The following is a 26,583-nucleotide window of genomic DNA, read 5'->3' on the forward strand; positions in this document are numbered from 1 at the left end:
GTGCAATAAAACTTGATCAGGACGAAACAGCTCTGAAAAGTATGGGTGTGTGAATGAGCACAGGAGGTGAAGGGAAGAAAATAAGCCAGGAGAGGAAATGCCAGCAAGCCATGCTCTGCTCATCAAGTAGAAAACTGGAAGGGTGAGTGATAGCCTGTGGTTCTCCAGGGTGTATGGAACCATGGGAACTATATCAATTTCCATAGGATATCTGAACTGTCAGATGTTTATATCCCCCATGAATTCACTGCACAGTTCAAACTAGTTTTCTTCCTCTCTCACACTCCCCTTTCATTCCCTTTCCTTCTTTCTGTCCTTCATTCCCTCCCTTCTTCCTCTGTTTCCCTCCCTCCCTCTCTTCCTTTCTTCTTTTTCCTTCCTTCCTTCCTTCCTTCCTTCCTTCCTTCCTTCCTTCCTCCCTTCCTTCCTTCCCCTTACTCTCTCCCTTCCTTCCTTCTTTTCTTCCCAGAGCACTGCTCAACTCTGGCTTATATACTAGTGCTGGGGATTGAACCTGGGATCTTTGATGCCTCAGGCATGAAAGTCTTTTTGCACAACCATTATTCCATCTCCTCAGTCCAGGCAAATTAGTTTGTAAAGAAAAAAAATGGGCACAAGTAAAAGAGAAAGATAAAGCATGGTATAGAAAAAAAAAAAAAAAAGAAAAAGATAAAGCAAGGCCAAATGGAATGACTAAGCCATGTGGGTACCATGTCCTTTCGTAACCGTACAGTCTGGCTGACCTTAAAGTGGGTCGCCACAGAGGATGTGGAGGCATTACGCACTGAGGAACTCAGGGCAGGAGAGGGAGATTGGTTTTATTTATTTATTTATTTTATTTTAATGGGAAACTGGGAAGGTTCATTCTCTGATGTGTACTAGAGAGTGCTCTCTGAAACCCCTGCAGGATGGGCAAATGGAGTCAGTGTACTCTGGGGAAGGGAAGGATGAAGAGACATCCGATGTTCATTTCAAAACACAATAAAACTGTTTGGCTTGATTAGGCTTTTAATAAAGATTTTGCAACAATTTTCATCCAGATTCTGGTGCCACCTCATATAGAAAGGGATCAAAGACACATTTGTGGCTTAAACCATATGCTATTATTTTGTTTGTTTTAAAATAAAATGGAATGAATAATTTCTTCAATGTGGAATTCTGAAAGTACCATAGGGTACAGCTCAATAAAGCTGCTTTGAGTTTTATGGAGGTTTACATACTTAGGGGTATATTACACACATAAATCCAAGGCACCTAGATGAGAGTGTACCCTGTAGTCTTGCCGTCAATGCTCATGTTTGCCTAGTTCCAGTCTATTATACGTGACACTCTTGGTAGATGCAATAGTTTGTTTTTGTGATAGCAAAGGCATAAACTGAGAAAAACAGGCAATTCTTGTAATTAAAGCTCTGATGTTTCCTTTTTTTTTTTTTAAACCCACAGTCAAGTCTCATAGCAGAATAAAAAACTGAGATGAAAAGGCTTAGTGTTTTTAGGTTGATAGGCTTCTCTCTAGGTTGTGAGTCACATACAAAGTTGGCATTTCTGTCTTTCTTCAGAGGCAGGGGCCTGCCAGATTATCTGATGGAAAGTGACCTACTCCAGATTGGCTCCTTCTATCTGCCAGATGACGCCCAGATAAGGCTTCTTAGGCCACTGCCACTGCTGTGCCTACACACTGACCAGCAGAGGGTACTCTAAGAGCAGCCATTTCATATCGTCAGGCTAGACTCTTCTCAACCAAAGCAAGAAGTCTTTTTTTTTTTTAAAAAAAGCCTTCTTTTCTTTCTTTTTTTTAAAAATATTTTATTTTATTTATTTATTCCCTTTTGTTGCCCTTGTTGTTTTATTGTTGTAGTTATTATTGTTGTTGTCGTCGTTGTTGGATAGGACAGAGAGAAATGGAGAGAGGAGGGGAAGACAGAGAGGAGGAGAGAAAAATAGACACCTGCAGACCTGCTTCACCACCTGTGAAGCGACTCCCCTGCAGGTGGGGAGCTGGGGGCTCGAACCGGGATCCTTATGCCAGTCCTTGTGCTTTGCGCCACCTGCGCTTAACCCGCTGCGCTACAGCCCGACTCCCAAAGCAAGAAGTCTTTTATTGTGGTTTGGGAAATAGTAATTTGTTTTCTTTCTTTTTTTTTAATTTTTTTTTACATTTATTTATTTTCCCTTTTGTTGCCCTTGTTGTTTATCGTTGTTGTTGTTATTGCTGTCATTGTTGTTGGATAGGACAGAGAGAAATGGAGAGAGATGGGGAAGACAGAGAGAGGGGAAGAGAAAGATAGACACCTGCAGACCTGCTTCACCACCTGTGAAGCAACTCCCCTGCAGGTGGGGAGCCGGGGGCTTGAACCGGGATCCTTATGCCGATCTTTGTGCTTTGCGCCACCTGCGCTTAACCCGCTGAGCTACGCCCGACTCCCAGTAATTTGTTTTCTAATGTCCAATGTTTCTGAAGGCCATCTAGATGAGTTTAGATTGAAAACTTTTTACCAAGACTGAAACAAGAAGATTTTGGATGTAAATTGTATCTAGATGACATTAAATTTGATATAAATGTCTTTCTTAAATATTTATTTATTTATTCATTCATTCCCTTTTGTTGCCCTTGTTGTTTTACTATTGTAGTTATTATTGTTGTTATTTATGTCATCGTTGTTGGATAGGACAAAGAGAAATGGAGAAAGTAGGGGAAGACAGAGAGGGGGAGAGAAAGACACCTACAGACTTGCTTCACTGCTTGTGAAGTGACCATCCTGCCAATGGGGAGCTAGGGGCTTGAACCAGAATCCTTACTCCGGTCCTTGCATTTTGTGCCAACTGCGCTTAACCCATTGTGCTACTGCCTGACTCCCGATATAAATTTCTTTATCGGGGTTAGGAGACACTGTATTGAACTAAGCTGATTTTCACAATTCCCCTTTCTAGTGACTGTGAATATCACACACTGGTGTATGTACATAGGTTTACTGGTATATGTAACATAGGTTGATGATCCAGAACAATGTCATCTTCAGGTTGTATGGTGTTTTTTTTTTAATTTTAATTTTATGATTCATACTTGGTATTTTTTCTGTTGCTATAATATGAAGGTTGTGGTTAGGAGGGTAGAAGGGAGAAAAATCAGAAAAATACATACGAGTCCCATAGAGTATATCTAAGCACTATTCATCTGCAGAATCCACTAAAGCATTGTTTCTGTAGTAGTGACACTTACCCTTTAACAAGAAACTTATTTGATCCACCCAGTCTCTGGCTTCAGCTGGATTAGTAGCTGTAAACTAGAGAAAAATTAAGTGAAAATTTACCACTTGCATTATAATTTTTATGAATTTTATATGCACATGAAAGGGAAGGAACTTAGTAGACAAGTTGAAAGTTCAACTCTACTTACTTAATATTTGGAAAAAAACAAGTCAAAATCTCAAAGCAATTTTTCCTTCAGCAATTTGGTGTGCCAAATGTTGACAGCAATATGTCAAGACATTCCTGTTCACATGCAGTCATTCATTTGGTTATCTAGTCATTCACTAGGCAATTTTTTTTCCCCAGACAGGTTTACAAAAGAAAAACAAACCAAAATTTCTGAATTAAAAGACAGTATACATACTTGAAATAGGGACACTACAAAGTAGGTGAATTTTATAACAGCTTAACGTTGTGATAAATCAAGGAGCACTCATTGTTACCGAGATTAAACCATGGGTCTTGTTGAAGTAATACTGTTTTGGTTAAACTTCTAGAGTTGATGAGGCAGCAAAAATAGTTTATTTGGGGACTGTGCTACTTTGCCATGTATATGATTCAGTTTTGAGTCTGGACCCCAGCACATGGAAGGAAGTTTCAGTGCTATAGTCTCTATCACACATATCTATCTGCAGATCTTTCTCTACATAAATTATTAAAATAATAACGACAAAGAGCTGGCAGAATCAGCACCACCAAAGCCAGAGTTGAACAGTGTCCTGATTAAAAAAAATAAACTTATTCTTTTTTTATTTGATAGAGGTGGAGAGAAATTGAGAGGGAAGGGGAAGAAAGAGAGGTAAGAGAGAAAAAGAGACACCTGCAATTCTGCTTCACCACTTGCAAAACTTCCCCTACTTGAACCTGGCTCCTTGAGCAATTTAACATATGTGCTCAGCCATGTGTACCACCACTAGCTGCCCCCCGCAAGAAAATAATTTTTAGATAAATAAAAAATGGTGGTAGAAACTGACAGGTGGAATTGTATATTTTAAGTAGAAAGAACCATCTGCACTAGAAGTGAGGCTATCATGCATGGAGGTAGGTAGGTAGATCAGCTTGACTGGAGAGCAATAACAGATTAAACTGGAAAGATGGGGGTCAGAGAAGAGTAGATGAAAGGGCTATGACTATTAAGAATTCAGATGTTCAATGTAGGCAGTAAGAAGCCACTATAAATTCTAGCAAATGAGTGGGGAGATTCTTTTGGTAGTTGTGAACAGAAGGGGTTGGAACAGGGAAAAACTGAGACAGAATACCAACCAGAAGGCTGTTTAACTAGTCCTCTGGCTGAAGTGATAGGGACTTAACTATTTTCATGGCTGTGGGAATAAATAAAAAGATCCAAAGGATACTGCAGAGGAAGAACCCATAGACCATGGTAATGACTTGAATTCAATGGGCCAAAGAAAAGAAGAAGTAAACAAACTCTATATTCTGATTCACAAAACAGGTCAGTCAAGCATCAAGCCTTAGTTATTTTTTATTTTAAATGAATCAACTTGAAATGGCTGTTCCTGAAAAACATTTTTATTATCTGGCCATTAGGGTAAGCTAAAGCTATGTGCTACATAAGAAACCTAGATTCCTGCTTAATATTTATTAATAGTCATTGTCATTCTAGGTTTCTTAAAAACACATTTCTATAAAAAATGCCTAGGGAAATTGATTTAGACTTGTCGTATAAATTTTTATCTGGATGAGACAGCATCAGAACTGAATAATAAAAATAACTCAGAAACATGTCCAGTGAATATGTCTATATAACATACATCTGTAAAGGACTCAATCGGAAGGTTTAGTTTAAATAAAAAACATTTTTTTGAAATCGAATAATGAAAATAAAAGCCATTTTTTAATCAAAACAAGGGTTTTGAGACTATAGAAGAAATAAATGAGGCAAAAATATCAACAAAGGCTTACTTAAGTGGTTGAGACTAACTGAACCAGCATGCTGTTTCTCTTTTTCAGAAGTTAGTTCAAGTTTTACTAAATTGTTTCAGTAAAAGTGTGATAAGTTAATGACCAGTCAGTAGGAAACAATGTGTATATACACACAAGTGAAAAAAATATTTTTATTGAAAAATCACTATATTCTCATAGTGAGCAAGTTTTACTCAAGATTTTATAATGGATAGCAAACTTATTCCCTATTATATTCCATCAGAATGCATAAAAATGAACATCATGATGAGTAAGTCTTTTCACCCCCCACTCAGGTCCTTTGGTCCTTCCTTCAGTTATAACGGTTTCTGCTCAGGAATCATTGTCACCAATATCTTAGCAATCCTTCCAAAGACATGCAGTGCATCTACAGGCAGGAAGATTATTTTGAATAGCAAGATGAATATGGGAAAAGAAATTATTTTTCATTGTACAGTCAGATTTGCCTTCTGGACTTCATGGAAAGAAGTGAAGATAATCAGCTGACAAAGAGAATGGAATGTAGAGCCATGAAATTAGAGACTTTCAATAAAGAGTTGGATTGTGTGCTGTGACAAGACCAACCTATGAAGTCTGAGAAGGGGAGGGATGAGAACATGGAAGCCAGCGAAGTCACTATCTTGGATGAGAACGGCAACAGAGAGAAGGGTGGGCACATCACAGCAAAGGCGAGGAGATGTCAAAAAAAGAAGGAATAGAAATGAACAAAGAATGGAATGCAGCACAGCAGTAACAGCTCACATACAGCATGCAATGAAACTGCAGTACTAATGAAGTTCATCATCTCTCAGTAGATCCTACCTCATAGCTTCGCCTATCCTGGGAGGTCAGTTCAAAGCAGGATTCTTTCTTGGAATCTCTTCGCAGGTGGGGGGCCATCCGTACATTGTAGCCCTTAATGACAAAGGTTCCTTTGGGTTGTTTGCCTGCAAGACAGGAAAGCTCCCTGTATCCCTAGAGAGATGTGACTGACAAGGGAACGCATCTTCTCTGGTATGTAAAATAAAAGCACAGAAACAGCTGTTATATCCCCGAGGAGCCACAATAGTCAAGGAAAGGTTATTAGGGAAGCTTAAGAAGAGGCTACTGTGACAGTGAGGCAGCTATCACAGCCAAGCTAGGGAAATGCAACATGAAAGGTTATTTTGCCAAAAGAGTACATCAGAGACAGAGAATTTATTAGAATGTTAAGAGATCTATAATAACAGAAAGGAGGAATTATTACAGCAGGGAGAGTGTGGCTGTAAAACGTGAGGCTCTTGAAGGCTATTATAGAACTGAAACATTATTGTCAGGGCCAGCAGAGCTCACATTTGTAGGAGGGACAGCAGCACAGGGGGACATCATAAGTTTCTGGGATTTCCTCCCAGGCCCTGCGAAGCATTTGAGCTAGACTGCTCTGTCAGGTGGTAGTTTATACTAGAGGGGAATGATTAAAACTCAATATTTTGTTCCTCTTCCAAGAAGTCAAGTCAGGAAGTACGAACGACAATACTTTGAAGTACCATTAAATAACAAGGAAGAAGATAAAAGGCAAAGGACACTAAACATGGGAAAGGAGAGACTACTCATTCAATCCTGTCTCAAAAACCAAAATATTAGAAACAAAAGAGATGGTTCCCCAGTATTCTGTGCCTTTATGATATGCATCAGAAAGGACAGGTGAAAGACTCAAACCACAGTGTCTGGGTGATGCTCTGTGTTCTGTATCATGTGGACTGAATTGTATAATAAATGCTTTCTTATACTGATGATAAGGATGGAAGTGGAGCCACAATATTAAAAGAAAAGAAAACTGTCTTTATCCGGTTAAACTAAAAGAAATACACAAACACTTTATACTTACTTTGAAAATGTCTTGGGCACAATAAGGAATAACTGGCGAGAAGGGAGCCATGCAACAGTGCTTTTTGACACTAGAATCTTTTTTGTTTAAGTATCTTTCCTTGTTCTAACTGGCCACTAAAATGTTTTGTTGTTTCTTTGGTCACCAGATTTTATTTCACTCTGATGGCAAAATGGTCAATAAAAGTCTCCAAGACTCTTACTCTCTCACCTTGAGTATAAAGGACTCTGAATGGACACACATGATAGCTGGATATATATCCAGAAACAGCAACCACTTGCTTCAATGCCAAGGAAATGATAAACATTTTTACACATTTATATTGATGCCATATTAGTTTGAAGGTTTGAAATAAGAAAATAACACCTGGCTGGCTTATATGCTTAGAATTTAGGAGAGGTGGTTTATGGATTATGGGTGGGCTGGGGGCTGGAGGAATGCCCCCAGCATTCTGGGGACTGGACTTATCATTCAGTTTTTGCTATGCTGCAATCATATATCCCGAGAGGGTAAAGGCTCTGAGGAATTCAAGGGGTAACCTAAGATGAAGGTCAGTGATACCTATTGTGGGCAAGAGAAGCAGGTGAGGTGATTGCCTTGAGGCTCAAGGGCAAATTATAAAGATTACAAACCACTCAATAAGTTCCTCAGTTCTTTCTGCTTGCTACCTTAGTGTCAAAGGTGCCAGAAGCCCAAAATCAACTGGTTGAATATCTAATTATACCCTAGATAGGATGTCTAGGCACTATGACAGGAATAAATTTGAGAAAAGTGGAGGAGAGAAGAAACAAAATGATTGAAAGGGAAACAAAGAATCTTCTGTTGATTGCTGACCTCTCTATGAAAGTGGTCAAGTACAAGGAGAGTTCTCCTGAGAACTGGTGCTTTACCCATCCTCACTTTATAGACTTTCTGCTGGGGTAGTCAGTCCAACTCTGCAAAAAAGTTATCCCCTATTTGAAAGTTTGTATTTATTTATAAAGACCATTTTTAGATTATGTTTATTTGGAGATGCCTCCAATTTGTGCTTATATCCTCTATTCCTTCTCACAAACTGAGTAACTATGTTAAGCATGGCTGGGAGGTCTTATAGCGATAGCTCATAAGTGTTGTGCTTGATTGAGTCAGTGGTGGATCATTAAGAAGCTGCCTCTGGCCTGATTCAACACTTTGCTGCTGCTGCCATCTGGCTAAAGGGTATCTCTTGGGTACAGCAACCATTTGGGTCTCAACACTCCATGGACTTAAGGATGTCCACTGGACTACTTCCCAGCACTCAGTAGGATAAAGTTAGAGCATAATGTTAGGGAGTGTGGACTCTAGGGTTCTGTTTATTCTACTGCTAAGCTGTTTACATCTTTCTCAGAATGAATTTCTCGACAGTTTAATGATATGTTATAAATGCTAACAGAGTTTAAGATTCTTGTTACAGAAAGAATGCCAAACTATTTAACCTCATAATGTTGTTCTATTAGTCAAAATTAAAAAAAATTTTTTTTTATACAACAGTCTTGCCATTCTAGTGTTTAAAGGGGAAATAACTTCTAAATTGGTGTCTGAGTTTTGGTGAAGGGCAAGGTACTATTTCTCCAAGTCTACTTCTTTCCTTAGCATGTTCCATTATGGGTGTTAGTTAAAAACTGCTACCTTGAGATCTAAGTGCTTGAGAATTTACGAAGTGTTTGCATCCAGGAGTGAGAAGCCGCTGTGCAAATGAAGAACACTTACTTTTCTCATTAGCATAGTAGTAGAAGAGACCTCTGCTGACAACACACCATCGCTTCTGCCACTCTGGTCCAAAGAAACTGTGATCTAAATGGAACAGCAGTAAGGGACATAAACTCAGGTAACTACAATCACTGAAGAATCTGTAAAATCCAACAACACACAGTTCAATGTGTTATTGTTTTATTTTTCAGGTTAATGGACTGTAAAACCCTCCCTTTCACTCCCACAAGTTATCCCATATTGACGCAGTCTAGAGGGCTGACTCAGTTCAAAGTCCAAATTCTAAGCAGGGTTGGCCTGTTCTGTCCCTTCACACTTCTCCTTCCCTTTCTTTATTGTAGGGAGTGTTGATTTATAAGACTATTGTCACAAATGTACAGTTTCATATTTCCCCAAGATAGGTGTTACAGCTGTCCCTTTATATTCCTTTTGCATAATTCAGGCTTCAATTTCACCCTGTATTTTTCAATTTTTTTTATGATATCTTTAAAAAGAATGATTGCTTATTTATGAGAGAGAGAAAGAGAGAAAGAGAGAGAGAGAGAGAGGACTAGAATATCACTTTGACATATGGGATGCTGGGAACTGAACTTGGGACCACAAGCAAAACCTTTATTCACAGTGTTACCTCCCAGGCTGCTCCATCATATCTTTCTGTTTTTTTTTTTTTTTTAAGAGTTTGAACTCTTTTTTTTTTCCTTTTTGTTGCTTATCACTGTTGTTATTATTGTTGTCGTTGTTGTTGGATAGGACAGAGAGAAATGGAGAGAGGAGGGGAAGACAGAGGAGGGAGAGAAAGACAGACACTTGCCGACTTGCTTCACCACCCATGAAGCGATCCCCCTACAGGTGGGGAGCCGCAGGCTTGAACCCGTATCTTTGTGTTGGTCCTTGCGTTTTGCGCCACGTGCGCTACCGCCCAATCCCCATCTTTTCTTTTTCTTTTTTTTTTTGCCTCCAGGGTTATAGTCGGTACTCAGTGCCTGCACCGTGAATCCACTACGCCTGGAGGCTACTTTTTTCCTTTTGTTACCTTGGTTGTTTTACCATTGTTGTGGTTATTATTATCATTGTTATTGATGCCATTGTTGTTGGATAGGACAGAGAGAAACGGAGAGAGGAGGGGGAAGACAGAGAGGGGGAGAGAAAGACAGACACCTGCAGAACTGCCTCACCGCTTGTGAAGTGACTCCCCACAGGCGGGGATCCGGGAGCTTGAACCGGGATCCTTACACTGGTCCTTGCGCTTTGTGCCACATGCATTTAACCCACTGTGCTACCGCCCGACTCCCCTTTTTTTTTTAAGACTTTATTTATTAATGCGAAAGACAGGAGAGAGAGAGAGAGAACACCAGACATCACTCTGGTCCATGTGCTGCTAAGGACTGAACTTGGGACCTTATGCTTGAGAATCCAGTGCTTTATCTACTGTGCTACCTCTTGGACCACAAAATTTTTTTTAAATTGTATTTATTGGATAGAGACAGCCAGAAATGAAGAGGAAAGGGGAGACAGCGAGAGAGACTGAAAGACACCTGCAGCCCTACTTCACCACCTGTGAAGCTTCCTACCTGCAAGTGGGAACTGGGGGCTTGAACCCGGGACCTTACTCACTGTAATGTGTGCACTTCACCAGGTGCGTCACCACCTGGCCCTTGTGTTGACTTTAAGCAAAGCAAAATGATATTTCCATAGACATGAAAAAAGTTTTCATTATACTAAGTCATTTTGCTTATTGATAGTTTGAAATACAGTATTCTGACCTTACTGCTAACTATGATAATTAAATGAGGGTCAAGATTTGGTTTCCTCTGAAATTTGAAAGTGGATTGTTTCACGTAAGTTATTACATTCTTTTAGAAATATTTTTAGTCTTTTTTTTTTTTTTTTTTTGCCAACAGGTTTAGTTAGAGTTCAGTGTTGGCACTACACATCCACAACTTCTCGCAGCCATTTTCTTCCTCTTTCTATCTTATTGGATAGGACAGAGAGAAATTGAGAGGGGAGAGGGAGATAGAGAGGAAGAGAGAAATACCTACAGACCTGTGAAAGAACCCTCCTTGCAGGTGGGGAGTGGGGACTCGAACCCAGGTCCTTTCTTATGGTAACACGTATACTTAAGTAGGTGCATCACTGCCCATCCCCCCCTCCCCAATTTTACTCTTCATGGGAACACAATTGAGAGCTAAAAGCTAAAAGATTCATTCAGAAGTGCATATGAAGAATTTGTCACATACTAAGTAAGGAACGTAGAATCAGTATTTTGTCCTGATAAGACGCATAGTCTGCTGAGGATTTTGGGTTAATTTCAGACTGTGTTTCTTCAGCCAACATATAAACACCAGATTTCTTTTCCTGACTTCCTTTTGCCTCACACCTGCTTAGCACAATATTGGGCAAAGAGAAGGAACCTGATATATTAGCTGTCTGTCCTTTTCCTCATTCCCCTTTCCTTCGTAGGATGCTCTGAAATCTGTAGATTAGTACCTTTGCTTTTCTTCTCCAAATATCCTTGTTTGATGATATTGTCAAGTTCTTGTGCTCCTCTTGTGATGTCTTCTATTCCTAAAAGTAACAATAGTAACATGCTTTGTTAAAACTTGAGAGAATTTCATTTATTTAGGCTGCTTTAGATAGTCTCCGTTAATGAAGGAGTGAAAAGGACAGCTGATTAAACACAACACAAAAAGAAGCAATTCCTAAATGTTTGTGGGCAAAAAAATGTAATTTTCACTTCTTTCTTTCTTTTTTTTCTTTTGCCTCCAGGAATATTGCTGGGGTTTGGTGCCTGCACAATGAATCCACTGCTTCTGTGGCCTTTTTTAATTTTTATTTTTTGGATAGGACAGAGAGAAATTCAGAGAGGGAAAGATAGAGAGGGAGAGAGAAAGATAGACACCTGCAGACCTGCTTTACTACTTGTGAAGTAAGGCCCCTGCAGGTGGGAGCTGGGGACTCGAACCTGGATCCTTGTGCGGGTCCTTGTGCTTTATACTATGTGTGCTTAACCCAGTGTACCACTTCCCAGGCCCCCTTTTGTTTCTTTATTTTATATGGTGCAAGCAGGGCATCACAACATTACCATTGCCAAACAGTCTTTCTGGGCTAGGTTTTTTTTTTTTTTTTTTCCCCTGGGCCAGCTTTTTAAGTCTTTACTAGAGAGAGAGAGATATGGATATATATATATATATATATATATATATATATATATATATATATAGAGAGAGAGAGAGAGAGAGAGAGAGAAGAGAGAGGAAAAAGAAAGAGAAAGACACCATATAACTGTTCCACCATCCATGGAGCTTTTCATAGTGCAAATCGAAGACTTTGTGTAAGTTATTCATGCACTGAACCAGGTAAACTATCTTCCTACTGCTAAATTTTCTTTTTCATTATATATAATGCTAAGATTGCTTGAAATGTTCTAAACATATTTTGGTTTGTACAAAGGGAGGCAGCCTAAATTATGTACTGATTGGCAAGAAAAAGACTCCAGAGAATTAAGACTTTGCTGTGGAGATAAGCTCCAAATTGGATAATCCACACTGAGATAATCAAATGAATAGCTACTAGCACAGACAAACTTTAATGAGTGATAAGATACAGTCCACAATTCACAGTCACCTTACAGAGAGCAATAAACAAACCTTCCCTTTTTTTAAAAAACAAACAAAAAGCCACCTCAGTGAACACAAATTTTATTAAGCTCATACAAAGAAGGGCTATGCAAACTGAACTAGCGGATAATTGCCAAATCCTGGCTTTTCTCAAAGAATGTGAAAGTGAGTAAGAATGACAGAACAAATCCTGGAATTGACATATAGCCTTTAATGTAAGCTGCGAACATTCTTGGCTTTCAATTATCCTCTTTAGGTACAAATTTACTGAGAAGTCGAGATCCTAATTCATCTTCCACCACTGGATTTATATTTATTTTACAGGAGGAAGGGGCAAAGGACAGAGGCAAAGAGGAAAGGATTTACTCCTTAAAAACAAAAGAAGAACAAAACAAAATAAAAGTGGCCAGGGAAATTGCTTAACTGGTAGAACACGGGACTTGTATGCCTGCAGCTCCCCTGTTGTATGCTTTACATTGGGTTCTAGTTCTCCCCCGCCAAGAGAATTGGATCAGTCCAGTTAGTTTTCGCGGGCCCGCTTGGCCCCGCCCTGAGGAACCCCGAGAGAGGGTTCCAAAGTGGGAGAGTGTCAGAGTTTCAGAGTTGAAGAGTTGCAGAGTTCGAGAGTTCCGGAGTTGGAGAGAGTGCTTGCGCCGCCGCAAAGAGACAGCAGAGTTCTGTTTGGTGATTAGTTTGTCTTAGTTTATGAATCGTTGTTCCTGAATAAAGAAATACAGCTTCCCTGCCCAGCCGTGTGTCTGGTCGTCTCTGTTACCCGCCCGTGAAGCTAGCCCGGCGAGCTAGAGCCTCCGAAAATTTTAACAACACTCCCCGGTTTTGATGACTGGCACTGCATGTTCTGGTGTCTCTCTTTTCTTTTTCTTTGTCTCTCCTCCTTCTCTATCTCATATGAAACAAATCTTTAAAAGCACAACATAAAGATAACAAAACTAAAAAATATATATAGTTCAATATTCAATTAGGAAAAATATAAGAGGGGTCTGGAGGTGGTGCAGTGGATTAAGCATCGGACTCTCAAGCATGAGGTCATGAGTTCGATCTCAGGCTGCACATGTACCAGAGTGATGTCTAGTCTTTCTCTCTCTCCTCCTATTCTTCTCATTAATAAATAAATAAAACCTTTTAAAAAAAGGAAAAATATAAGAGTAAATTACCAGAGTTCTATTAATTATTCTTTTTAGTTCCCAAACCCAACTCTCTTAGTTGGCCTTAAAAATTTTTAGAAAGCAAACAAAATACAAACCAAATTAAGGTACAATCATACATGAGTCAACTGGTTCAACCTGTGCAATACCTTGAGACTTTGGGGTGAAATCAATATTTTAAATTTTTTATTTTATTTTATTTTACTTTATTTTTTTACCAGAGCACTGCTCAGCTCTGGTTTATGGTGGTTCGAGGGATTGAACCTGGGACTTTGGAGCCTCAGGCATGAGTGTCTCTTTGCATAACCAATATGCTATCTAGCCCTGCCCTGAAATAACTTCCTTAACTTACACACTTGTATTTTCATATCTCTTATAATCACTAATACTCACTCAGTGGTGGCTATGAGGTGGCACTTTGCTCAGCGCTTTACACTGCACTTACTGAAAAACAACATTTACAGGCAATTTAATATGCAACTAAAATTATCTTTTGTTCCTGATTATTTTAAACTTATAGATCAGAAGAGCGTCTCTCTTTTTCCCTTCTTTTTTTTAGTGTGGACAAGTCCATGATTACTCTATTTGCTCTTATTGTCAACTTCTTTGTTCATGGACTGTTTTCATTTGTGCACACTCTAAAAACAAAGTTATCGGTTATCAAACTCTGTGGTTGCTATAAATCTTCCCAGATGGGTCTCAGGGCACATGCATATGTTTTGTCTAGAACTCTTTCAGTTCTCTCAGCCTCTGAAATCTAGTATTTCTTTGAAAAGACTCTCCAGGGAAATAGAACCAGATCCTTTAGTGACTGGGGTGAGGACCAAAATGGTAGAAAAGGTCCTTTGGAGGAGAAGCCATCTACTCTGTAGAGTGGTCAAAAAACTCCTACTAGATGTTGAAAACTAAATGAAAGACACAGGAAATAAGAAAATCAGAATCTCTGAAACTTAAGAGTTTCTGTGTTGTGCCCCCATCTCTCTCTATATATATAGTTTTGTTTTTCCTTCCTTCTTTTAAGGTCTTGTGAAGCTTAGGGACACAGCTTCTTGTTAAAGATGTCGAGAGTTTGAATCATAAAAGACACGTTAAACGTTCTATTAGAATTCAAACCTCCCTTTTAAATGCAAATCTAAATGCCATTTTATGGAACATCTATAATTATGAAAATGGGAAGCCGTTGCCTCATGTGCAGGGAGAGTCTGTAAGTATGAATATTACATTAATGTGCCCACACCAGCTCACTGATCCTGCTGGCAGGAGCATAAAAAATGCTTGAGTGAAACTTTTATTTAGATGTTAAGACTCCAGGCCCCAGCGGGGTGACAGAGACAGTCCCTGTGAGTTGCCATCAGAGAGAAAGCTTGAATTGAATTACCCAGGGGGGAGGAAGTAGTGATGAGCACTGCTTCGCTTATTTAATTTCATTTACTTTCAGTACATTATCAGCATGAGGCTTTTCTCTCCCCACCAACTGAAACCCAAGAATGCCACCACCAAGAAAACAAAAACAATGCAGCAGAGATGTCTGAATTCCAAGTTACTAATTGCAAGAAACTAGGGACAGTGCCATCATTACCTTTTCTCTTCTAGAGTGACTCTAAAAATCATGCCCTGAATAAGTTACTGAATTTCTTCTCTTGGTCATCCACCAACTAGATTCTGAAGAGCAATAGAACTGGAAGTATAATTTTAAAAGTATTCTGTGCTATGTAGAAGCAATCTGTTCTGATGAAGTCTCTTGCCTTATATGATTTCCCTTATATGAAAGGGAAGAGAGAGAGAGACAGACAGAGAGAGAGAGAGACTTGACTGACTTAGAGTTGAAGGTTGGAACAGAGGTAGAAAAAAATTAGGAAATCTAATAAAATAATCTCTATTGGTTTTCTTTTATGTCAAGGCTCTGTATGGTAAATACAATAACATAATTTCTATCAGTATAAAGTTTATTCTGAGCTTAGTCTCATTAGTTTCATCATCAGACAATCAAAATGGGGAACCACAGAGACATTCAAGGTATCTCCTTTTTCAGTGTCAGCTCAGGGTCCTACTGCTCAAGAACTAGTAATCCTGTCATTAGCAGGGTTCTGAGGTGACCAACTCCACACCTGTCAGCCAATGAGAAGATCTGAAGAGCTATTTACTACATAATAGAAAGTATGTAAATGTTCTGCAGGATGATAATAAAAATAGGAAGGAATCACGAACAATTGCATGAATTGCTATTTTAAGGTAAAAATGTATATTTAAGTATACAATTAAAAAAAAGAGGCTTTTTGTCCATTACCTGAAAAAAGATATCACCACCTTAATGAAAAAGTAGAAATGATTTAGATTTATTGGGAATGAACAACCCTTTTGGATAAGTCTAAAGGTGTATCACATTATATCAGGACAAAACAGAACTACATTAGTGTCATAATCTCTCTACCACTCTACTTACTTAACTCTTTCAGAATAGCCCATATAAAGAAAAGATTCACTGAGCTGAAGGATGTGAGGCCATAAAGATAAGATCAACATAAAAGTGTATTAGTTAGAAGTGATGACCCCCCCAACTTTCATAGCAGATAAAAGATAAAAAGAAATTCTCATTGTTCTCTCCTCATTCAGACCCCTTTAAACCTATATGCCACCCATAACCAACTCGGCAATAAATAAAACGATGGAGTAGGAGACTCCATCTCTCAGAACTAAGCAAGACTCCTAAGTCAGCTATGAACAGCAACAACAATGAGGACCTTTTGGAGTGTGATACAATTTCCATAAAGCAGTCAATAAAAAAGACACGGGAGCTTATGTGAGTCACGGCCTATTTAATCAGCTGCGTTCTAGCCCACTGAGAAAAGAGAATTGGAGAAATCAGTTGGCAACACCACAGCACAAGGCTAATAGCATAAGAGGCCACACAATTTCAACTGCAAAGAGGCATCAGCTCCTTCGGAACAAACCAGGTGTCCACTAACTTCCATTACAGGCAGATGCTTTGGTATCCTGCTAAAGCAACCTAAAACGAAAAGTGATTTAAAAAAAAAATCTTTAGTCAACTCTTCTCCCCTCCCTCTTCCTTATGTTGTGGACTTCACCCATCCCCCCATTCTCTTTTTTTTTTTATTGTTGTAGTTATTGTTGTTGTTACTGATGTTGTCATTGTTGGATAGGACAGAGAGAAATGGAGAAAGAAGGGGAAGACAGAGAGGGGGAGAGAAAGAGAGAAACCTGTACACCTGCTTCACGGTTTATGAAGGACTCCCCTGCAGGCGGGGAGCCGGGGGCTCCAACCGGATTCTTAGGCCGGTCCTTGCGCTTTGCGCCATGCGCGCTTAACCCACTGTGCTACTGCTCCCTCCCGCTCCCCGCCCCCCCCCCCCCCCATTCTTGTTAACTCAAGTTCTTTTTGGTTATTTGAGAAACCAATTCCAGTTTATAGGCCGGTAGCTAGCAGGAGTGAGTTTCAGGTAAGGATTAAGTTTAACGTTAAAATACCTGTGACAGGGAGTCGGGTGGTAGCGCAGCAGGTTAAGCGCACGTGGCAGGAAGCGCAAGGACCTGTATAAGCATCCCAGTTCAAGCCCCCAGCTCCCCACCTGCAGGGGAGTCGCTTCACAGGCAGTGAAGCAGGCCTGCAGGTGTCTATCTTTCTGTCCCCCTCTCTGTCTCCCCTCCTCTCTCGATTTCTCTCTGTCTTATCTAACAACGATGACAACAACAACAATAATAATAACCACAACAATGATAAAACAACAAGGGCAACAAAGGGGGAAAAAATGGTCTCCAGAAGCAGTGGATTCGTGGTGCAGGCACCGAGCCCCAGTAGTAACCCTGGAGGCAAACAAACAAACAAACAAACAAATAGTGATTAAGGATCTGAGATACCTGTGATTATGGATCTGAGGATTGGGTAGAAGAAGTTGGGAGAACATGTGACACTCCAAGGCAGGAAATGGTCAAGTTCTGCCTGCAATCACAATTCTCTCATAGGTCACTGTGTGTGAATGTATGTGCAGTGTACATTTGTACACAAGTGGCAAATACATGTCACAGGGCCTCAGATGTACAATGAGGAAGAAGGTGTTGCAGGTAGGTTGAGTAGTTATATATTTACCTACTGTTGGTACCAGATTAGTGCATTAAATTCTCTTTTTTGTAACTGATTCAAGCAATGAATCGATGTGACAAAGCCACTATTTGAATTATACATTATTTGGATATCTAATTTTTAAAAAATTTTTATTTATTTACAAAATGGAAATATTGACAAGACCATAGGATAAGAGGGGTACATTTACACACAGTTTCCACCATCAGAACTCTGTATCCCCTCCCCTCCCTTGAAAGCTTTCCTATTCTTTATCCCTCTGGGAGTATGGCCCTAGGATCATTATGGGGTGCAGAAGGTGGAAGGTCTGGCTTCTGTAATTGCTTCTCCACTGAATGTAGGCGTTGGCAGGTCAATCCATACTCCCAGCCTGGATATCTAATATTGACTGTTCTTTAATCAAGCAGATATGGATTTTCTTATGTCCTTTCCCCCCTTTTGGGGTACAGATGTAAGATATTTAGATATAAGAAATGTGTTTTTCTTTCAGCCTTGAGATTCAGCCTAGAATCAAATATAATTTAAAAAAAATTATCTTTATTGATGACTATGGGATGATTTCACTCATAGACAGAAGTTGAAAAACAAGATCAGAAGGGAAAAGACTAAGCAGAACTTTAACTGGAGTTGGTGTATTTCACCAAAGTAAAAGACTCTGGGGTTGGGGAGAGGGTTCAGTTCCTGGAACATGATGGTAGAGGAGGATGTAGTGGGGGTTGAATTGTTATGTGGGAAACTGGGAAATGTGGGAACTGGGCAGCGGGTTAAGTGCACATGGTGCAAAGCGCAAGGGTCCACGTAAGGATCCCGGTTTGAGCCCCACCTCCCCACCTGCAGGGGGGTCACTTCACAAGCGGTGAAGCAGGTCTGCAGGTGCCTATCTTTCTCTCCTCCTTTCTGTCTTATCCTCCTCTCTCGGGTTCTCTCTGTCATATCCAGCAACAACAGCTATGACAATAATAACAATAACAACAACAACCACAACAAGTGCAACAACAAGGGCAACAAAATGGGAAAAATAGCCTCCAGGAGCAGTGGATTCGTAGTGCAGACAATAACCAGAAATAATCCTGGAGACAAAAAAAAAAAAAAGAAAAAAGAAAACTGGGAAATGTTATGCATGTAGAAACTATTGTGCTTTTAAAAAATATATTTTATTTAGTTTTATATTAATGAGAAAAAGTAGATCCAGAGGAAAAGATACTGAGAGAAAGAGACCAAAACACTGCTCAGTTCTGGCTTATGGTGGGGGCTGGGGATTGAACCTGGGACCTCAGAGCCTCAGGCTTGAAAGGCTTTTGCATAACCTTTTGCTGTCTCCTCAGCCTGAAACTATTGTGTTTTACTGTTGACTGTAAACTATGAATCTCTAAAAAAGAAATAAAAAATGTTATCTCTATCTATTTATTGGAGACAGCCAGAAATGGAAAGAGAAGGGAGAGAGACCTGCAGCGCTGCTTCACCACTCTCAAAGCTCTCCCTGCGTAGGTGGGCACTAGGGGCTTGATCTGGGTCCTTGAGCATTGTAACATGTGTGTTCATCAGGTGTGCCACCATCCAGCCCCATAAATATAATTTTTTTGTGAAATTTCAAAGATTCAGATTATTTTGATTCTAAAAATGAGGGAGAAAATTTACCAGTTGTTTCTTGACAAACTTTGAAAGATCGCTGGATAATCATTAAGTTTCGGACACTCTGAGAGTATATACTTAAAAACCAATAGGGAAATATAATTTTCAAGACTATTTACTACTCCATTAGGCTGTGAAAGGAACATGGAGAAAAGGAAAGAAAAAAAAAAAAAGAGCCTTGCCTGGGTTTAAGGACCACTTTTTAACTGGTTTACTTTCTACAGATGTACTACATATATTTAAAATTTTTTATATTTATTTATTTTCCCTTTTGTTGCCCTTGTTGTTCTTTATTGTTGTAGTTATTGTTGTTGTTATTGATGTCGCTGTTGTTGGATTGGACTGAGAGAAATGGAGAGATGAGGGGAAGACAGAAAGGGGGAGAGAAAGAGAGACACCTGCAGACCTGCTTCACCACCTGTGAAGCGACCTCCCTGCAGGTGGGGAGCCCAGGGCTGGAACAGGTATCATTACGCAGGCCCTTGTGCTTTGTGCCACATATACTTAACCCACTGCACTACCACCCGACTCCTCAGATCTACTATATTAAGGATAGAACTCATCTTTCTAAAACAGGAATGTGGTCATGTCATATTCCTATTTAAACCTTTTAAAGGTTATCTATTAACTATAAGATAAAACACAAAACCTCTTGCATAGAAAACTGAATTATTTCGTCTCCTCCTACTTTCTAATTTCTTTTTTACCCCCTACTACTCCCATGTCTCCTAAAATTCCAGCAACAATAAGTAACAGTTTTTTACTTCTTGGAACATGCCATGTACTTCATATTGCATTTTATATATTTACTTTTTGCTGCCTGCGCTTCATTAGGACTTTGCACCTGTGCCGTGATTTCACCATTCCCACAGGACTTTTTTTTTTTTTTCTTTCTTTCCAGACAGAAGATGAAAAACAAGAGAGAGAAGGAGAGATACTAAAGCATTGCCTCACCATTCATAAAGCTTCTCTTTTGCATGGTGCTCCCGTATAGTTCTGGGGATTTGAACCCAGGTTCTCAAGTGTGGCAAAGTATGCACTCTACTATGGTACGCTATCTTCCAGCCCTTCCCATCATACTGTAAGCCTCTGCTCAAGCTATTTTTCCTGTTTGGAAGCTTCTCTTTCTCTCTCTCTCTCTTTTTTTTTTCTCCTTCATGTTCTGAGTGCCCCTTTAAGACCCAATTCAAATATGATACCTCCTTTAGTTTTTTTTGCTGCTTTTCCTAAGTAGAATTACGCATTCCCTCTCCTGTGCTCTAATGTAATTTTCTTTCTTTTTTTAAAAAAATATTTTATTTATCCCCATAGTGTCCCTTGGTCCGTACTCCCAGAGGGATAAAGAATAGGAAAGCTATCAGGGGAGGGGATGGGATACGGAGTTCTGGTGATGGGAATTGTGTGGAGTTGTACCCCTCTTATCCTATGGTTTTTGTCAGTGTTTCCTTTTTATAAATAAAAATTATAAAAAAATATTTTATTTATTTATTAATGAAAGATATAGGAGGAGAGATAAAGAACCAGATATCATTCTGGTACATGTGCTGCTGGGGATGGAACTCAGGACCTCACGCTTGAGACTCCAGCACTTTTTCTACTGCCCCACCTCCCAGACCCTCTAATGTGATTTTCTGTGGGGCACTGTTATGGCACATTCTTGGCTCTCAAGAGCCAAGAACTTTCCCTCTCAATACTCCTCACTTATGCCCTTTTGCATAGATGTACATAAGACTTTAGTTGCTATATAAATGTGCTAGAAGCCTTGAACAAGAAAATAGAAAAGATGCTGTTCATGGGAAACAGAATGTAGTTGTGGGTCTGTGTTGATGGCAGTAGGGCACACAGACTGAAAAGGGGAAGGAGGGTAAAAAATAGATCCTGTACTCACAGGAAGGGAGATTATACCATGGGGAAAAAAAAATGAGTGGACAAAAGATCATAGTGCTCGAAATGAAATCTGGGAACAAGCAGGACTCGAATACTGCTGTGTACCTAGGGGAAGATGACAGTCCACAATGCAGTCTCGGTGAGGAGAGTAAACGTTAGGACTGAGGAGGAACTGGGAGAAGTAAACAGCTGACACTCATCAAAAGACAGGGCTAGTTTTAACGAATTGTTTAACAGATATAGGATTAAGAAGGATCCTTGCCTAAAATAAATATAGTAGACTCTGAGGCGTTTGGTACTCATTATTCAGTTTCCTGAAACGCAGAGACGCTGCTAATGACAAGTGCAGTCCCTTTGGTAAAGGACAGTGTGATTCATTACTCATACAGAGTGACTCCTCACTTAATGTCATTGATAAGTTCGTGGAAGCTGAATTTAGACAGAACGGCATTCATAGAAACAATATATTTTGAGGACCTGCTCTGTTATTCTTCATATCCACAGGGGCCTAGTATACATAGTAGGTGCCTGGTAAGTGTTTGTTAAACTCTTAAGGAAATTATAGTCGAAAAAGGCAACATGACAGTGAATATTTGTTAGCTAAATCATTTTCATCTAAGCTATAAACAGTAATTTTTTTAAATACTAACTTTATGCTGTACATTTGCTATTTTAATTTTGGAGGTGGTAATGTGTAACAAAGTTAAAAAGGGAAATAAAGGAAGTTTTCACTAAGAGAGCAAGGAGAAAGCTGGGAGTATGGAAGTCAGGGGGAGTAACAGTATTGAGAATCATAAGAAGGGGGACATAATTATTCTGGGGAAAAATTAGAAAATGCTATGAGCCTCAAATAGTGAAAACTACATTTTTTAAAAAATATTTTTATTTTATTTATTTATTCCCTTTTGTTGCCCTTTTTTTTATTGTTGTAGTTGAAAACTACATTTAAAAAATATTTATTTCCTTTTTGTTGCCCTTTTTTTTTTTTTATTGTTGTTGCAGTTATTATTGTTGTTGTTATTGATGTTGTCATTGTTAGGACAGAGAGAAATGGAGAGAGGAGGGGAAGACAGAGGGAGGAGAGAATGATAGACACCTGCAGACCTGCTTCACCGCCTGTGAAGCGACTCCCTGAAGGTGGGGAGCCGGGGGGCTCGAACTGGGATCCTCACGCTGGTCCTTGTGCTTTGCGCCACATGTGCTTAACAAGCTGAGCTATCACCCAACTCCCACTTTTTTTCTTTTTTTTTTTTAGTCCTATTTCACAGTATTGTCAAGGCACCAATTTATTTCACCTCTAACCTTCTTTATTTTTAGGAAATTATCAAGGGATGTGGTTCAAAGGAAGTCTTAAATGGACAACCAAGTTAAACTTCAATAATTCACAAATGCACAGCTGGTAACTCTTTAGAAAGTAGTTGTTGATAGTAATTTCTGAGCTACAGACTCGCAGTGACTTAGAACATGGCTTCTTCTTAGAGTGCTTCACCAGGCACATTTTTTATTTCTCTCTCTTTTTAAAGATATTTTTTACTTATTACTGGATATAGACAGCCAGAAATTGAGAAGAGAAGGGGAGATAGAAAGGGAGAGATACAGAGGGACACCTGCAGCTCTGCTTCACCACTTGTGAAGCTTTCCCTCTGCAGGTGGGGACCAGGGGCTTGAGCTTGCATCCACGTGCACTACCACCTGGTCCCTCATTTTTTATTTCTCTGGAAAAAGTAACATCTCTCCCCCTTAACATCTACAGGTACCAGAGTTTGCATCCTATGTATAAGCATTCTATGTGCATCTGTGCGCTTACTGTAGTTGATGATGGAAGGTATGCGAATGGAAAGTATGCCACAGTGTCTCTATTTTGCTTTCCAAACCAAAGGATTTCAAGAAGGGATAAAATGATAATAATTTAGCCTTTCTTATGTCTCTGTAGTAAAAGACATTTAGATATCCTCAGAGCACTGCACTGAGAAAACTTGAAAGCAAACAAAGCAGAAAATAAAAAAAAAAGAAGACTCAGGAACTAATTATTGTGATTCTCTGGGGGTATTTCAGGGTGGGTGATCTAATGAGAACTCTTATACCCCATCAGGAAGAACTTGATGGGAATGCAATGATCTTAGCAATGTGGCTTTGACCTGTTATATATCATCTAGTGGACATAGGGCTTCTCCCAAGTCAGACCTCAACTCTCAGACAGCTCCCTGGGTGTCTGTGCTGCAGTATGGGATTAGAGAGAAAAAAATGATAGCAATGATAATGTACCTTCAGGGCAAAATAATCATACTCTTTTAAGTTACACATTTAAGATTTAAAACCTTTCTTGTTTCTTCTGTTCATTTGACAAAATCTCAAGCAAGTTTGAGTAAGTCAAACTTTGCATGGAAAAAAAATTAGGGGAAAATGAGGAGGGTGATGTCTTTAGACCCAAAAGTTTTCAACCAAATCACCAAGTGTGTAATTGCAAAGCAAAAATGCCAAATCTCACTCTCTATTTGCACAGCTCATTAAGTAAGGGATCACACTCAGCAAACGGAAAAGAAAAAAAAAAATAAAGGAAATAAAAACCCAGCACCAAATACATTTGGAAAGTTACTATGGAGACCACATCTTTCCTGAGTATGTAAGCTAGGGCTTGTCACATTTTGCTAGGCTGCTGTCAGTCAGTCAGTCAGTCCGTTTTTATTGCTTTTTAGAAAGCAGCGAATCGAGATGAGGCAAAATATCTTTTGTCAAACTGTGCTGGGGAGAAAAAGAACATTTTTTTTTCTCACTGAGCATTATGAACATTATGGCAGTCACTCGACCTGCTCTGCTACTGGGACAACATGATTTACAGCATGAAAAGGGAAAACCTAGATAACCAAGTAATGGAAACATTAAAGTTAATGCATTACAAGTGAGGAATTTATTACCATTAACTCCAATAAACAGTTATAAAACACTCGTCCTTTCCTGTCCACGCACAGGGACACAGACACTGGACTTCATTAAGCTCAACTTTCTTTTCTTCTTCACTAGACCAATCATGTGTGTTTAAACCAACCACCATTTATTGTTAAGTGGACTGGTTCATTTTCTAGGACTGTAGAAAGCTGAAGGCACATCCATTTTGCTTCACAGTACTTTGGTATAGACGGATGAAGCAGCAAAGTTTAGAAGACATGCAGCTCAGTATTACTGTATAAGTTTATTTAAAAGTCCCTATATAATGTATGTCTGATAAAAGCAGAGTAGCTCTTCCAAGCATCCCTTCCCAGAGACAGGTATATAAGTAATAATGCTTGGTGAAGAGGTTGGCATATTAGATGCCAATGCATGTCAGGTACATTTAGTTGAGTAATTTTTTTCCCTTGTTATTGTTTGGTATAGCACCTTAGAAGCCTGAGACTGAAACATATTTCCTTCCAACATTTTTCCCTGTCACAGGGGCATACCAGTTTTATTACTTTAAGGTTGTTCTTGAACAAAAGAGGTTGTACATATTGGATGGCTAAGGTAGATTGGTTCTGGATTCATTTTTGAATCTTTTTGGAAAGCCAACTCTAGTTGTGAAATTACCTGGGTGTTACAAAGCATGCTGGAAAGACAGAAAGAAATCTAGGCTTCCCTGAACAAAGAGTAATAACAGTACCAATGATTATAGTAACAATTTACATTTGAATAGCCCTTTTCCTGGAATTTCTAAATAACAAGGCTTTGTAAAAACATTTTCCTCAAACACAAAGCAGAAGTTGGACTAGAGGTGGTGTATTTCACCAAAGTACAAGAACTTGGGCTAGTGTTGGGGTGTGGGGGAGGGTTCAAGTCCTGGAACATGATGGCAGAGGAGGACCTCGTGGGGGTTGAATTGTTATGAGGAAAACTGAGAGATGTTACACATGTACAAACTATTGTATTTTACTGTTGATTGTAAACCACTAATCCTCCAATAAAGAAATAATAAAAAAAAAGTTTTCCTCTATGGTAAGTCCTTGTTCCTGACAAATAGAAAGACCTCAACAGTTTAGTCTTTAGCAGCTTTAACATAGGGAGGCTAAGTAACAAAGCTGTAAAGGTGGGCTCAGGCAAGGTCTTTAAGTTTCAAATTCAGCACATATATGCTGCCATGCTGCACAAACATTTAATTTAATTTTTAAATCCTTGTTCATTTATTTATTTATTTGATAAAGATAGAAAGAAATTGAGAGGGGAGGAAGAGATAGAGAGGGGAAAGAGACAGTGAGGTGTCTGTAGCATTGCTTCACCACTTACAAAGCTTTTCCCTGGCAGGTGTGGACTGGGGGAGTCTTTATACATTATAACACCTGTGCTCAACTGAGTATGCCACCACCTGGCCTCCATGAACATTTGATATAGTAAAAAATGTCACATTTATAATTATAATCTAAAATGAAGATGAAGAATGTTTTGTATTTTCTCATTCAAAATTTTGTTAGTTGAAGGAAACTTTTCTGTTAAGTATGACTATAATACTAGTGATGTTAGAAGGAACCAGAATATTGTCAGGATATTGAGCTCTGAAAGGGACTCTGATCTTGGGCATTACCAGAGAACAGGCTAGCATCTGAGTGATTCTCCTGACATCCACGTGGGTGTCTGGCTACACACACAGTGTGGAACTGTTGGGCCTCTTGTGAACAGCACATGAAAGAACAGACAAGAGGCCAGGTGGTGTTGCATCTGGTTGAGCACACATGTTACACTGCACAAGAACCCGGGTTCAAGCCCCTAGGCCCCCTCTGCAGGGGGAAAGCTTCATGCATGGTGAAGCATGGCTACAGGTGTCTCACTCCCCTTTCCTTCTTGATTTCTGGCTGTTTCTATCCAATAAATAAAGATAATAAAAAGAGAGAAAAAAAACTGGAGTTTGGGAAGTATTAGGGATGGTGGGACTGAATAGGGATTGCTCTTATTCACAGGTGGGACTTAAGAAACAAAGAGAAAATGCAGAGCAAAACTGTAATTAGTTGTGTTCTATTGCACAGACCTAAGAACTCAAAAAGGGGAGTCTGGTGGGTGGGAAGGAAGTTGAAGATCTACTGTCAGATGGTGAAGAAAGATAACAAGTTGGTGGAGGGTGTGGTAGGCTGACATTTATCATGGGGAGATAAGAAACTGTACACATGTAACAACAATAGTCATAAATCACCATTCCTACAACAAAGAGATCAATTACAAAATAATTAGGAACAGTGGCTTAGGAAATAAATCAAATGGGGATAGCTCACTCAGCAGAGTGCACAATTTACCATACCTGAGGGTCCTGGCTCATGTTCTTTTTTTTTTTTTTTAAATATTTATTTTATTTATTTATTCCCTTTTGTTGCCCTTGTTGTTTTATTGTTGTAGTTATTATTGTTGTTGTCATTGTTGGATAGGACAGAGAGAAATGGAGAGAGGAGGGGAATACAG

At 39.3% G+C, this 26,583-nt stretch overlaps 1 protein-coding gene across 1 annotated transcript in view; it reads right to left on the minus strand.

The window, feature by feature from the left end:
- The window catches only part of SKAP1 (src kinase associated phosphoprotein 1), a 373,562-nt gene that overhangs the window by 56,879 nt on the left and 290,100 nt on the right, over positions 1-26,583 (minus strand). Inside the window, exons 5-8 of the mRNA XM_060203647.1 lie at positions 11,255-11,332; positions 8,768-8,851; positions 5,995-6,119; positions 3,221-3,284 (exon numbers count right to left, since the gene is read on the minus strand). Coding sequence (XP_060059630.1) covers positions 3,221-3,284; positions 5,995-6,119; positions 8,768-8,851; positions 11,255-11,332 — 351 coding nt within the window. The remainder of the gene's footprint in view (positions 1-3,220; positions 3,285-5,994; positions 6,120-8,767; positions 8,852-11,254; positions 11,333-26,583) is intronic.

The sequence above is a fragment of the Erinaceus europaeus genome, chromosome 12 (assembly GCF_950295315.1).
Source record: "Erinaceus europaeus chromosome 12, mEriEur2.1, whole genome shotgun sequence".
Lineage (NCBI taxonomy): Eukaryota > Metazoa > Chordata > Mammalia > Eulipotyphla > Erinaceidae > Erinaceus > Erinaceus europaeus.